The 14,067-nt window shown below is 37.7% G+C and overlaps 3 protein-coding genes across 4 annotated transcripts in view; 2 read left to right on the forward strand and 1 right to left on the reverse strand.

Annotated features, from left to right (window-relative positions):
- Window positions 1-965: 965 nt before the first annotated feature.
- Window positions 966-2,400, reverse strand: LOC133460997 (zymogen granule membrane protein 16-like). The gene is made up of 4 exons (XM_061741741.1): window positions 2,262-2,400; window positions 2,116-2,168; window positions 1,789-1,912; window positions 966-1,678 (listed from the first exon to the last, which is right to left on the reverse strand). Exons 2-4 carry the CDS (start codon window positions 2,165-2,167, stop codon window positions 1,354-1,356), a joined length of 501 nt encoding a protein of 166 aa, XP_061597725.1. The 5' UTR covers window position 2,168; window positions 2,262-2,400; the 3' UTR covers window positions 966-1,353.
- A 2,440-nt stretch (window positions 2,401-4,840) lies between these two features.
- Window positions 4,841-6,942, forward strand: LOC133460995 (zymogen granule membrane protein 16-like). The gene is made up of 5 exons (XM_061741738.1): window positions 4,841-4,928; window positions 5,052-5,089; window positions 5,192-5,244; window positions 5,441-5,564; window positions 5,779-6,942. The coding sequence occupies exons 3-5, from the start codon at window positions 5,193-5,195 to the stop codon at window positions 6,092-6,094; spliced, it is 492 nt and encodes a 163-aa protein (XP_061597722.1). The 5' UTR covers window positions 4,841-4,928; window positions 5,052-5,089; window position 5,192; the 3' UTR covers window positions 6,095-6,942.
- Window positions 6,943-11,212: 4,270 nt separating this feature from the next.
- The window catches only part of samd12 (sterile alpha motif domain containing 12), a 255,222-nt gene continuing 252,367 nt past the window's right edge, over window positions 11,213-14,067 (forward strand). Inside the window, exons 1-2 of one of the 2 annotated variants that reach the window (XM_061741739.1) lie at window positions 11,219-11,321; window positions 11,751-12,004. In XM_061741739.1, the coding sequence (XP_061597723.1) occupies window positions 11,944-12,004 (61 nt within the window). In that variant the 5' untranslated portion in view covers window positions 11,219-11,321; window positions 11,751-11,943. Of the gene's footprint in view, window positions 11,322-11,750; window positions 12,005-14,067 lie in introns of both variants that reach the window. The other variant, XM_061741740.1, reaches the window with a different exon arrangement.

The following is a 14,067-nucleotide window of genomic DNA, read 5'->3' on the forward strand; positions in this document are numbered from 1 at the left end:
TATGTGTGTGTGTGTGTGTGTATGTATATGATCATGCGTGTGTGTGTGTGTGTGTGTGTGTGTGTGTGTGTGTGTGTGTGTGTGTGTGTGTGTGTGTGTGTATATGCATGTGACTAAGTGACTATATGTTTGTGTGTGTGTGTGTGTGTGTGTGTGTGTGTGTTTAATAAACCAAACAAAGCTCCACCTTAAGTGTATCTATAGTGGGGGAGGGGGGGGAGCAACCCCGCCACCCGCGAGACCAGAGGCCATCTTATTCCATCCATCTTATTTTAGCATCAGCCACTGTGGATCAGATTTCCTCAGACACATTTTGAAGCACAGTCTGAACATGGTCTCCAAACTATATTATTTTGGATTTTCAACCTCGCCAACTGAAGGACACCTTGTTCCTCTGAATGTGACATGTAAACTTGATTAAAAAGGTGATTGGTAGATTTCAGTCACACAACTCACAAAGTGACGAATTCAAGCAATGATCATAAAAACAAATACTTGACTTCTGCCATCAAGTTTCAGCGATGGTCTATCCATCTCTTCATGATCTATTCCAGCTTATTCCTACTGAGGTTCATGGGAATCTTTAGGAGCCTATCCCAGCTGTCTTCTGTGAAAAGCCGGGGTCCGCCCTGGACAGGTCACCAGTCCATCACAGGGCCACATATAGACAAACAATCACACTCTCACACTCACTCCGATGGGCAACTTATGATCCTCAATTAAGGGGGTCCTATCCAACCAGTCACTGTGCTGCCTCATAAATGATACAAACATACATGTACACACACACTAACACTGGACAATTTTCATCACGGTGAACACAGAAAGACACTGAAAACCGTCACCTCCACTTGTTTCTCTTCAATGAAATTTGATATGATTTAATGAATGGCAAGAATTTCAGAAATCTTTACGTCTCTGGAAGAGAACACCCCCGTGCTCATTAATAAACACAACAGTCAAAATCTGAGCAAGAATCTTTCCCTTTATTTTGTTTTTAATATGTTGCTAATTTTGCAAGAAGAAGAGCAAAATCATTTTACAATTTATTGGCCTCTTCATGACATGAAAATAACAGAATGATCAAAAGGAACAAAAAAACAATTGATAAATAAACAACAGAACCAAAATTACAAATAATAGAAATTAAATGTAATTGCATGAATTAAGTTATCAGGAAATGTTAATTTGAATTGTTCAAGTTAATAGTGCAACTTTAGATTTTTAAGAGACAAACACAACTCATTGTTTATTATTTCAGCTGCTCATGAAAATGCCCCCAAACAATCTAAATGATCATTTTGTGAATATATAGTAAAGTGGCTTTCTCATTTAAAGCCAGATCCCTGCTCTTTAGTGTCTAGCTGTGCTGTTGAAGGATGGATTAACAACAGCCCAGTGAGTCCCAATGGAGGTGATGGCTCCACGCACCCGACCGCTGATGAAGACCAGTTCTGCGTCTCTGTGTTCAGGGTACATGTTGAAGGAGTGACCATAAGGCTGGCCCGCGTACAGGGAGCGGCCCTGGTTGGTAGTGAAGACCACAGACTCCAGATAGTGACGGTACTTCCCAGACACCTGCACGATGGCTTCACCTTCATACAACTCTATTTCTTTGGCAGTTCCATAAGTGTAACCACCAACGGGAGACCAGACGAAGCCGTATCGGAACTGGATGCTGTTGAAAGAAGGACAGAAAGAAAAATATGAATTAGAAAACGTTCTGTCTTGTCGAGTTTTAAGTGGAAATATCCATGCTTCAGTATTGATTGTTTTTTTTTTATTTACCCTCGGATGTAGCTATTGTAGTTTTCCCATACTCTTATGGCAGTGATCCTTCCCTCTCCAGTGACGGTGTATGGGCTGCCACTTCCTGACCCCAGCGGTGGGGAGAATGAGTATTGAGGCCCGACTGCAAGAGGAAAGCACGTAAACGCCTCATTAGTGAGCTAACACCAGTACATCTTTTCAACTGCAAAAGGATTAAACTTTCTGATCGTTGAATTTTTATTTTATGACACACGTCTGTAAGTCAAACACAAACTTAAGATCCACAATCGCTCCTTTTGAAGCCATTTTGGTGGATTGTGATCACATCTGCACAGAGACACTCACCCTCAGATGCAGCACAAACTGCCAGGAGTGCAAGAAACGCAACGAAAAGCATTCTGTGAAAAGAAATCCCGGTATGATTATTGTAGTCAGTATATTTGGTGTAAATCTCACATACTGTACAAGAAGGAAAATAATTAAATTCTTACCTGTCAGATTAGTTGGGTTCTGAAGACAGTCAGAAGAGAGCAGACATGAGTGGACGAAGGCTCAGTCAGTGTGTAACTGTGCTTGTATATTTATACTGTATTTATAGTAAAGTGTACGTTAAAGAAACCGGTAGAAACCGGTTTCATTGGTCATTCCTTTAAACGTGTTACGGTTGCAAAAAGACAAAGGGATGTCACCTGTGGGAGGTACTTTCTGTCAAAGTGTGCATGCATACTTTATTTTTCGAAGCAAAGATGCCAGTAATATTTTAATCAAGGAAGTTCTGCAGGATGATCATGTACATGATACTGCTGCTCGTTATGGCCATGTCTCCGTCATGTTAACCAAATTCTGGTCAAAGTTGTGACAATAGTGACCTGTAAAGATGTCATTATAAATAAACAGAATTAACAAAGTGCAAGTTATTTAATTAAAATACCACTGGAACCTTTTTTTTTAACTCTTTTTTTAGTCAATGTTTAAACCAAAATCCAGAAAACTGAGCACCCTTATTTCTTCACAAGGAATGAAACAGTTGGAGTCCCTCATCATATCGGTATGATTAATTGATCATCAGTAAGTGGACCACCTCTAGACAAACGGCAGTGTTGACAGCTTGCTGGTCTGGTTCATTCAGCAGTGCAGCATCACAATATGAAGCATCTTACACAAAATGATTGCATCCAGTTATTGCAGCTAAAGGTGGTTCAACAAGCTGTTGAATCCTGTTATGCACTTGGCTTTTCACACTCCATTTCTGCATTTCTGTACCAGCAATGTTGCTTGTTACATAAGCATCTGTGACAGGTAAAACAGCGTTATGTAATTATTACCATAGCTCTTGCTCCAAAGTGCCAGTGTGTAATTAAAGGAAAGTATTTTCAGAGCTCTTCCTGCAATCCAGTTCTTGTAATTAAAGGTAAAGTATTTATGGGAAGCTGGCACTGATAATGGAGGATTTACAAGAAGTGGTAATGCCAGTTTTACATCATACTACGTACCCGTATGTCGTATGACGTATTATAAGTCAAGGAAAGGAACAGTATCTTGCTGGCAACTAGCTTCCTTCATCTACCTGTCCCAAATGATGACATAAATTGTCATCATTAAATAAAGTGTTTAAAAGCTAGTATCCATCTATGGAACTGCCTGAATCTAGTGCACTTATTACCTTGTGAATTCAGAAATTGAAAAAAAAAATTTAAATAAAAATCGAATTATTTGTAGGCAGGCGCAAAAGACGGTAAATGGTATTATTACCACTTCTTGTCCTTTTCACAATGAACTATACTATATATTTTTTTATTTAATAATAGCTTGAGAGTCATGCTCTGGGTCTCTGGAAAGTGCCTAGAGATAACTGTATTGTATTGTTATAGACGCTATATAAATAAAATTGAATAAAATTGAATTAAAAGGTTCCTGTAATATATTGCCATCATATGCACATAGACGTATGTTTTTAAAGAGTCCTGTAAGTAAAATATACATGCTTTGTATTTGACCATTTTTTTTCATCAGTTTCAATTCAATTCAATTCAATTTTATTTATATAGCGTCTAATACAACAAATGTTGTCTCTAGACGCTTTCCAGAGATCCAGAACATGAACATAAACATAAACATAAACCCCCGAGCAATTATTACATAAACAATGGCAGGTAAAAACTCCCCTAGTGGGAGAAAAGCCTTAAGCCAAACAGTGGCAAGAAAAACTCCCCTTTAGGAGGGAAGAAACCTGGACCAGGACCAGGACCATAAGGGGGAACCCTCCTGCTGGAGGACAGACTGGGGGAGTCGGGGACATCAGCAGCACACAGCAGGCAGGTGGAAGCAGCAGCGGGATGATCGGGGGGGGGGGGGCCTTCAGCAGCACACAGCAGACATCCACGTAGGCAGGTGGAAGCAGCAACGGGATGACCGGGAATGGGAGGCGGACCGGGACCGCATCAGTGTCTGCCAGTAAGTTAAAAAAATCAAATCCAATCAAACTTTATTCATATAGCACTTTTTTTTTTACAATAAAATGCAGCACAAAGTGCTTTACAGAGAAAATAAAATCAATTGCACCCATCACCCACTAACCCTGATCCCTATCAATGATAAAAAATAATCAGAGATTAAAAGAAATAATAACATGACAAAATGGTACTTTGTTTTTGTGAAGATAAAGGTGAAATAAAGAAAATAAATGAATAGAAAATATAGGAAAAAAAAGCAAGTGAATAAATAAAAATTGTAGTTACAAGATCATTTTTTAATATGCTGTGTCTTTGCTTAAAATATCAATTGAAAAGGTATTAAAAATTTTGATTTGAAGAATATTTCATTTTGGACTCTTTAAAACTCAAGAATATTTATCTTTTCTCTTCCTGGGCGGGGTGAGGATACGGATGAACGCTCAACGGGGCATGTGCTCGTGTTCCTGGAAAAGGAGTGAAGAATGCTGCTCGACAGAACAAGGACAGTATCAGATTTAACTACCTGTTTCTGGGCAGCCAATGGCATGCAGGAAAGAAACCCACGGATGGGAATGACCATCACATTATGCAGGAATGCATACTGCGGGCGTTATAAAGGCAGCTGCAACGAGAGAGCAGACAGAGGATGAACTGGATGCAGATGCTGACATCTTAGAAATCCTGAGAGACTTCTAAACTTAAACTGTAAGTATATGAACATATTTGGGTGGACTGTTTTAGTTTATTATAATGTTTTATATAATTAGTTGTAAGATAAATAATAATAATAAAAAAATCTAGTTAAGGTGTTTTCTTTATTTCCTGTAGGTGTGTTGTCATCTTAGTGGGAATCTTTGATCAGACAGGTAAGAACCCGACCCCCACCTCTTACCTATTTCTCTATTTTATGACACAATATTCCACTCATTGCTGACCACAATCTGATACAGCATCAATGTGTTTAACAGGATGCTTTACATCGCCGTCCTCTCTCTGCTTGCAGCTTGTGTCTTGGCTGTCGGTAAGAATGCAACCTACAGTACTGCTAACATATTTCAAATCCATGTCTGAAGCATCGCCAACTGCATTCTGACAACAATCACCTAGAAATAGGCAGTCAGCCTCAATTAGATCACTATGTCACATATTTCAGGAGGAAATTGTCTGCCATGCCGCCCTAAAACATAATCATGTGTGTCCCTCTTGTTTCTTTGCAGAAGAGCGTCCGTACTCCTTCTCTCCAGCGGTCGGATCAGGAAGTGGCAGCACTTACAGCCTCTCAGGAGACGGAAGAATCACAGCAGTTAGAATCTGGGAGAGATATAGCAACTACATCTATGGGTGAATTTATTTGACTTTCCTTTCACAGACATACTGGCCTTTTTTGTTGGTAATTTAACCAGCAGCCTTGATAGTTTATACTTCTGTTTTATCATTTAGAAAGTTATTTATGCCCTGTATTCTACCTCTTATGACTCACTTGGCTGTTCAATATGTGACCAACCTATTAGTTTGTCACTTTATTAATGTGTATCTCTTTTTTTCATGTCTTCAGCATCCAGTTCCGCTATGGAATGGTTTGGTCTTCCGTTGCTGGCATCGTATCCGGAGAGCCCAAAGAGATTGAGTTGTTAGATGATGAAAAAATCATCCAGATCTCTGGGAAGTATGCTCACTACATTCAGTCGCTGGTGCTCGTCACTAGCAGGGGTCGCTCTCTGCAGGCGGGTCAGCCTTCAGGACACTCCTTCAACATGTATCCGGGCCGGCAGGAAGCAGAGCTGGTCTTCATCAGCGGCCGTTACCACGGAGGCCTCACGGCGCTCGGAGCCCACTGGGCCATCGTCCCCAGTGACGATGCTGAGCACTGAAGAGGGCCAAAGTTGACAAGTTGTTCTTTGTTATTCTCTTCATTTTTCAAGAGAAAAAGACATTTGATTGTCTTTGTAATTAAATCTTTTATTCTTCTAGATCAATATTAGATATTATATTGAGTTCCAGTTGTTCTTAGTCAGAAGTTTGAGCTGGAACTGATGCCTAACAGTGTTTGCTTCTTTTAAGTGAACATGTTTCTACCTTGCTTCTGTGCAGCAAATACTGACTCCAGTGTTGATATGAGTTATTATTGCTAACAGTGGTCAACAATGGTAATGTGTAGTCATGACGATTCATGGTGCACAAACATTTACAGGACTGTCTCAGAAAATTTGAATATGTGATAAAGTCCTTTATTTTCTGTAATGCAAAAATGTCATACATTCTGGATTCATTACAAATCAACTGAAATATTGCAAGCCTTTTATTATTTTAATATTACTGATCATGGCTTACAGCTTAAGAAAACTCAAATATCCTATCTCAAAAAATTAGAATATTCTGGAAATCTCAATTTTAAACTGTAAACCATAATCAGCAATATTAAAATAAAGAACTTTATCACAATATTCTAATTTTCTGAGACAGTCCTGTATGTATTTTCCAGCTTTGAGGCCCCTCATGTGTGATGCTTTTCTGAATTCCTGGATAGATGGCGAGCAGTGTGTGTTTAGATAACTTTCTAATGAGAACTTTTAAATAATTGTTTTTTTCTTTCCCCAAATTAAATTATATATATGTATAGTATGATCATGTGTTATGGAGAGGAGAATATCTAATGAAAATGTTTCATGCAAAAAATGCCAAACAAAAAAAAACAAAAAAATAAAAAAATGTAATCATGTCTTATTTGTGTATTTTTGTCTCTTCAGATACATTCAGTCACACTAGTTATGCTGCAGATGTATGATGAGGAAATGTACACTCTTACACTGCTGTTTCTTTCCTCCAGAGCATCATCTTTAATAAGCCATGGTGCTGAAATGAGCCGTGCCGCATTGTGAGAAACACATCGTTTCTCTTCTTTTCATGAACGGCCTTCAAAAGAGAACTAGTGTTGGCTCACAAATCCTCATGTTATATAAGCAAAGCTTTAATTTGAATAATTTTGACACGTTGTGAGGAAAAGCTCTTGAAACTGCAAACCCAGATCAGTGTTGCTTTCTTCTTCATGGGGTGAGATGGGCTTGTTTGTTAAAACCTGCTACCTGGTGCCGTGTCTGCACAGCCGCTGCAGACATTCAGCTGGATGTGTGCCGTTAAATTCAAGGCTGTTCCGCAGGCATCACTCAGGATGGAAAAGGGAAGAAATGACTTTCCGCAGGTGAAGGTAGCCTGGACAGCATGTTAGGTTGTGCTTCACTTAAACTAAGCATATTGAATGCTGTCTGAATTGAACCTGCTGTACCTTTTCTTAGGAAGTCTCTCAGCGAGCGTATCTGAGTTTCAAAGGAAAGGCATTTTACCTTTTCTTGTTTGAAAATATGACATAGGTGTCAAACGTTTTAAATTATGTATGATTGCCTTGAAAAAAAAGGTTTTATGCAGTAGCTATGGTTAAGTATGTTGTGTTTTGGCCTTGACACTTTTGAAGCTGTTAAATCACCTTTTGAAAGCCCACAAGATTCAAGGTTTAACATACTGTACCTATTCTGTGGAGCCGGAGATGTCGTGCTCATATTGTGGAAGCTGGCGGTGTTTACTAGTGTTCCGTTATGGATTGATTACATGTATCTAACCTCTGTTCTGCTTATTGGATTTTCCATTTTTGTGTCCTGTCTTTATTTCCGCCACTGCATGGAATCATCACTTTTTGTGTGCAGTGATCATTTCACATTTTGCTGTGACACCAGGTGAAACGGCATCATGTGAGGTGAGGTCCTTGGTTTTTGGCACAATGTGACATCTCAGCAGTTGTTTTGCCTCTTTTTTCTCTTTGTATGTAATTTGTTTGTCTCATCTTTTGTAGTCATACACTTGAACTCCAAGCATAAAACACAGACCAGTAAAACACTGAGAAACAAAGGAGAGTAAAAGAGAAACAAAGGGACAGCAAAAGTGAGGGTTCTCGAGCTGATGACAACTTACATTAACATTATATGCAATGATATCAGCCCAACAATTTTGAATTATGTTCTGGGACTCTATGAATTCCAAATTTGGCATCGAGTGTCTCTCTTCTGTGTGAAAAACCTCTTTTTTGCACCATGTCACCTTTGTTGGAGCACCAGAACAGACTTTCTTCCCGTGGCAGATTGAGGGCTGTTTTTAGATGATATTTAAGAGGTATTGAGCTTTAAGAGGAATTAACCATCAGCTTTGGGTGAAGCTGAATTAAATATGGTCCGTTGTTACTGTATGAATGCCTAAGCTTATTCTATCTGCAAAAAAGCACAGTGCCTCTTGTCTGGACTCCAATGTTGAGTTTTTTATGTGTTTTTCACAATCTGATCAGAAAACCAAGTATAAGTTTAGCCAGGAGTCATCGAAGTATCAGAGTTTACAGAGCTTACCGTTTGGAATGAGTGCAAAACAATATCTGCTTCTACATTCATATTCATAAAACTGTGACATCAGATAATTGCATGTCTATTCTATTCTTTATTAATGAGATACATTTCTTATCACATATTGCTAGATTACAATTTTTTTAAAGACATCAGAATGCAAAATACAATAATAAAAGATCAAATGTTATTCAATTTTGTTTTTTAATTTTAAATGTATAGATTATTGGCATTTAGTCATAAATGTCTAATTTAATTATTATCATTATAACTGTAATTATTATTATTAATAATAATAATAATGTAAAAAAAAATACATAATTTAATCAAAACTTAATGCACACACTCCTCATTATTAAATTACTATTGAAAAAAACAACAACTATAAAACAAAATTTGAAAGAAGAGGAATTTAATAACAAGGAAAAGAACCAGCCCAGAGCAACAGAAACTTCCTCATATCTTTTTCACTGCACAAACCATGTTTGAAGGAAACTGAGACAGAGGGCTATATATATATATATATATATATATATATATATATATATATATATATATATATATATATATATGTCTATAAAGAAGAGTTGTTGTGATGCTTGGTTTTGTTCCTTACTGTCACTTGCAATACCTGAATGTCTTGTCTTTCCTCAGAGACAGCGTGGAGTCTGACTGTGCTTCATTCATGCTTCATGATTCATGATTCATGATTCATTCATTCTCTTTAATAAGCAACCATGTGACTTAGATGAACATTTTTTCACTCCTTCTTCCTATTTTGTCTCATACCTTTACTCAAAACTTTTGACAAAAACAGATGTCATGCAATTTGGAGCCTTCACAGATATGGGAGTCAAAATACGGTTTTCCTTTAGTGCCTTTTTTAGATTGTGATAGTAGGAAAGTCTGAAGGAATGACGTAATACAAAATATTTGTGGTAGCCTATGTTGCCTTATCATTAGGGCATCAAGTCACCAAACCTGTTGTATTTTCCCATCTGCCAGACTGGAGGTATGTGCTGTTGAAACTGCTGTGCTTGAGTGGCACAGCAAAACAGTGATGTTGTTAATGTGCCGTCTGTGTCTGTCTGTACTGCAGCATTGTGGCCTCTACTCCGACACCAATTTCTCCCGTGGGAGATTAATAAAGTAAACCTTAACCTTAACCTTAACAGATTTACAAGTCTTCACTTCAAATTTCAGTTTAAAAATGTAATATTGATGGTATACCAATTTAGAAATTACAGTTTGTTAATATGATAAAGCTTTTACTGTTAACAGTGTCACATACAAAACATCCTGTTTTGGACTACTTTGCTGACTTCTGATATGCAAAAACTCATTTTTAGTGTGGTTGTTTTTGGTTGGTTCCACTGGTGTACAAAGATGATTTAGTATTAGTATTATTTGTATAAACCCCCTGAATTCAACTTTGCTTTTCCAACACACCAAAATGTTTCATGTTTATTGTTGCTTTAACAGTATCATTCAGATCATTGTTATGCTGGAGGGTGATCCCTTCCTTCAGTTTTAGCAAATATCACAGATTTAGATTTTCAATAAATGAACCAGCGCTTCATGATACTACCACCACCATGCGTAACAGATGACAAGTGTTGGGTTTGTGCCACATGCACAATTCATTCATTCTATTGTTGACAATTGATTGAATTTTGTTTCGGGGTATCCACTTGGCCTTCACTGTGTGTTGTATTTCATGGCGTTTGAACTCAGAAGTCTTTCAATGTGCTCAGTCTTAGTGCATGGGATTTTTCTGCTGATTGCTTCAAAATTTGCTTGGTTTATTATAGTTAACTCTTATTTGGACGCAGGTAAATACCCCATTTACAGATTAGAAGTGAAAGTCTATATATATATATATATATATATATATATATATATATATATATATATATATGTGTGTGTGGTGTGATTATGTGTGTAAGTAGATATATACATAGATATAGAGCAGATACAGTATAATGTAAATAAGTATATTTATATAAATATTTATATGGGCATGTGTGTACAAATATATAGAAATATTCAACTATGTGTATGTATGTATGCATGTATAAGTATGTGTGGGAGTATACAGTATATAATAATAATAATAATAATAATAATAATAATAATAATAATAATAATAATAATAATAATAATAATAATAATAATAATAATAATAATAATAATAATTATTATTATTATAATAATAATAATAATAATAATAATAATAATAATAATACTGTTATTTAGCAGTGTGAGTACAGTGTGTGAATATTTATAAATACAGGTTAAATGATCCTACTCCTTTTTTGGCACATGTACATCAAGTTTTAAAGGATGAAATTCTTTGTTTTGTTGTTTTGTTTTCTTAAACTTCTCATGAAGTGTTTTTTTTTTTTTTTCATGTACAAAAATAAAATAAATCAAATCAAATCAAATAAAAAAAGTGGGTTTGACACTCCTCTCTCTCCAAGGCGGATTTACCTCGCCTTTTCCGTGCTAGTCCATGAAGCCCCGGGAGTCGGGACTACATTTCCCATGATGCTCGGGGGCGCGGCGGTACTCTAGGCGGCAGCAGCTGTGCGCTCCGGCTCGCCCGCAGCTCCGTGATCATCACACGCCAAACAATGAGAGCGCTCTGAGTTTTACATTTCTCCGTGCCGAGGCAAGTGATGAGCACATCTGTGGAGTAACGCAATGGCTGTCGAAGGTAAGACTCTTCACCCTGCGCTGTTCAGTGTGGCGTGTCAGTTTTTTTCTCTTCTTTTGCTTCAATTCAAAGATTACAGACAGTTGTTATAGTTGACGGTAGAAGGTTTGCGGGGCAGAAACCCAGACTCAGCCGGATCATCTGTGATTGGGTGATGTTGCAGCCGCATTACGCACACAGTCCTGTCATCATATCTTATTATTTAAGTATAAGTGAAATGATAACACTCGGTTCTGGTGCATGATCACAGATAATAAAACCTTATGCGACCGCGCAGCCTCGGTCTGTATCCACATGCTCTGAAGACTAATCGTTAACAGGTCTTCGATGCCCTTTTTTCTTTTTTGCATAATCACCCCTTGTGTACGTGACTCTGTTAAGTCTGAGGATACCAAAGACGCGCCAAATCGATCGCTTATTGTATTCTAGGATACATTGACGGATGTCTGTGTTGTGATGCAACAAAGCGCATTGTGTGCGCTCCGCCCGCTCCTGCAGACCAGTCGGGCTGATCCTCCTCTGGCAGCAGGTGTTGACATGTGGACGGGGGAAGTCACCCGTCATTCTCACTAAACACTCACATTTGAGCTGAGAAAAAGTGACAGTGACACAGTGAGTCGGGATGCTCGGCCAATCTCCTCACCTTATCGGAGGCATCTTGTGGATCCAGAATCCAATGAGAGGTATGTTGTTAACAGGAACCGCGCATGCAAGCGGTGGGACCAGCTTTCCTCCCTGAAAAGGCCCTTTCAGTCCCTCTTGTGTGTTTTTTGTGTATTTGACCCATGCAGACACGTCTGGTATGACACTGTGATGCTTCTGCATACATGACCTACTGAAGATCAGGTTGTTCCTCTCTGACAGCTGTGTCCACGTGTAGTGCAGATTGTCGTTGTAGATGTTGGGTTTGCCAGTATGCGTTTAAGCTGCATGTAGTCTTGTTGTTTTGCAGCATGACTGTTCCCCCATGTTAAGAACCCACAATCTGTAGCATCAAACTTGTCTTGCAAAATTGTATCTTTTATTGGTCTGACTACAGCAATTGCGATAGAGATTTTGATCTCAACCAGTTTATCGCAGAGTGATGTACAGGACTGTCTCAGAAAATTAGAATATTGTGATAAAGTCCTTTTTTTTAATGTAATGCAAAGATGTCATACATTCTGGATTCATTACAAATCAACTGAAATATTGCAAGCCTTTTATTATTTTAATATTGCTGATCATGGCTTACAGTTTAAGAAAACTCAAATATCCTATCACAAAAAATTAGAATATTCTGGGAATCTTAATCTTAAAATGTAAGCCATAATCAGCAATATTAAAATAATAAAAGGCTTGCAATATTTCAGTTTATTTGTAATGAATCCAGAATATATGACATTTTTGTTTTTTTTAATTGCATTACAGAAAATAAAGGACTTTATCACAATATTCTAATTTTCTGAGACAGTCCTGTAGGTGAAAATAATGCTTCACTTCAGGATCACCTGAATGTCAAACACAGTTGCAGTCTTTGTCGCCATCAAATGGGTTAATAGTGATGAAAAATCTTGTGTGGCCTTCCGGCTCTGAAGTGATCTGACAGCTAACCCACAGCTGAGAAAATACTGATGCCTGTTTCAATACGCCTCAGATGATTTACAATGAGCAGAGAGAGCAGGTACAACGCCACCACCCTTCCACCATATTCCCCTCTACGCTTTCATTCATGCATCTCTTGAGATTCATCTTTCAAGCCGTAAAGAGGAAGGTGGGAGCCGAGGCAGCCTGCAGATGCACAATTTGTCCCAGAGCTGAATATAAATCTGTTTTCTAGTTTCATCTACTACTTCATCCCTTTCTCATGCAATTCTCTCTGCCTGGGTCAGTAGTTTAAATGCTTCGCTTCTCTGAACCAATCTCTGCACAACTATAAAATTTCAAATTTATGATGCCACTTTGTCACTCCGGTGTAATGATTTCACGAACACATTCATGTCACCTCTCACAGAGATAACAGTAAAATACAGCTGAAGAGCTCGTAGAACATGAAAGGTGAACCTGGGGTTCTTTTGTAATTGGTGCAGTTTTGCAAACACAGGGATGAAAATATATCAATGATGTTATATTTGACTTTAGTGTGAGCAGCTTGAGGACACACACAACTTGGTGCATTTACTCATGTTTTTCTGACTTGTCATAGATGAGTCATATCTTTACTCACTGAAGCAGCAATAACTTAAACTTCTACCAGAATTTGAGCAAATGCCTCAAAGAAATAAAAGCTGCACTTCCAGACAGTTTTTTTCCCCCACTAGCCAGCAACTATACAAAACAAGACTGTAGCGGATATACAGGACTGTCTCAGAAAATTAGAATATTGTGATTTTCTGTAATCCAATTACAAAAACAAAAATGTCATACATTCTGGACTCGTTACAAATCAACTGAAATATTGCAAGCCTTTTATTATTTTAATATTGCTGATCATGGCTTACAGTTTAAGAAAACTCAAATATCCTATCTCAAAAAATTCAAATATTCTGGGAATCTTAATCTTAAACTGTAAGCCATGATCAACAATATTAAAATAATAAAAGGCTTGCAATATTTCAGTTGATTTGTAATGAATCCAGAATGTATGACATTTTTTTTTTTTTAATTGCACTACAGAAAATAAATAACTTTATCACAATATTCTAATTTTCTGAGACAGTCCTGTATACTGCCTTGAAATGGTTTCTTATGGAAGATGCTTTGCAAT

The sequence above is a fragment of the Cololabis saira genome, chromosome 15 (assembly GCF_033807715.1).
Source record: "Cololabis saira isolate AMF1-May2022 chromosome 15, fColSai1.1, whole genome shotgun sequence".
In the NCBI taxonomy this organism is placed as follows: Eukaryota; Metazoa; Chordata; class Actinopteri; order Beloniformes; family Belonidae; genus Cololabis; species Cololabis saira.

Coding starts and splice junctions, on each gene's coding strand:
- LOC133460997 (XM_061741741.1), bottom strand. CDS start 2,167: ATGCTTTTCGTTGCGTTTCTTGCACTCCTGGCAGTTTGTGCTGCATCT. Junction 1,913..2,115: donor AGTTTGTGCTGCATCTGAGG/GTGAGTGTCTCT, acceptor TTCCTCTTGCAG/TCGGGCCTCAATACTCATTC. Junction 1,679..1,788: donor TACAATAGCTACATCCGAGG/GTAAATAAAAAA, acceptor TTCTTTCAACAG/CATCCAGTTCCGATACGGCT.
- LOC133460995 (XM_061741738.1), top strand. CDS start 5,193: ATGCTTTACATCGCCGTCCTCTCTCTGCTTGCAGCTTGTGTCTTGGCT. Junction 5,245..5,440: donor AGCTTGTGTCTTGGCTGTCG/GTAAGAATGCAA, acceptor GTTTCTTTGCAG/AAGAGCGTCCGTACTCCTTC. Junction 5,565..5,778: donor TATAGCAACTACATCTATGG/GTGAATTTATTT, acceptor TCATGTCTTCAG/CATCCAGTTCCGCTATGGAA.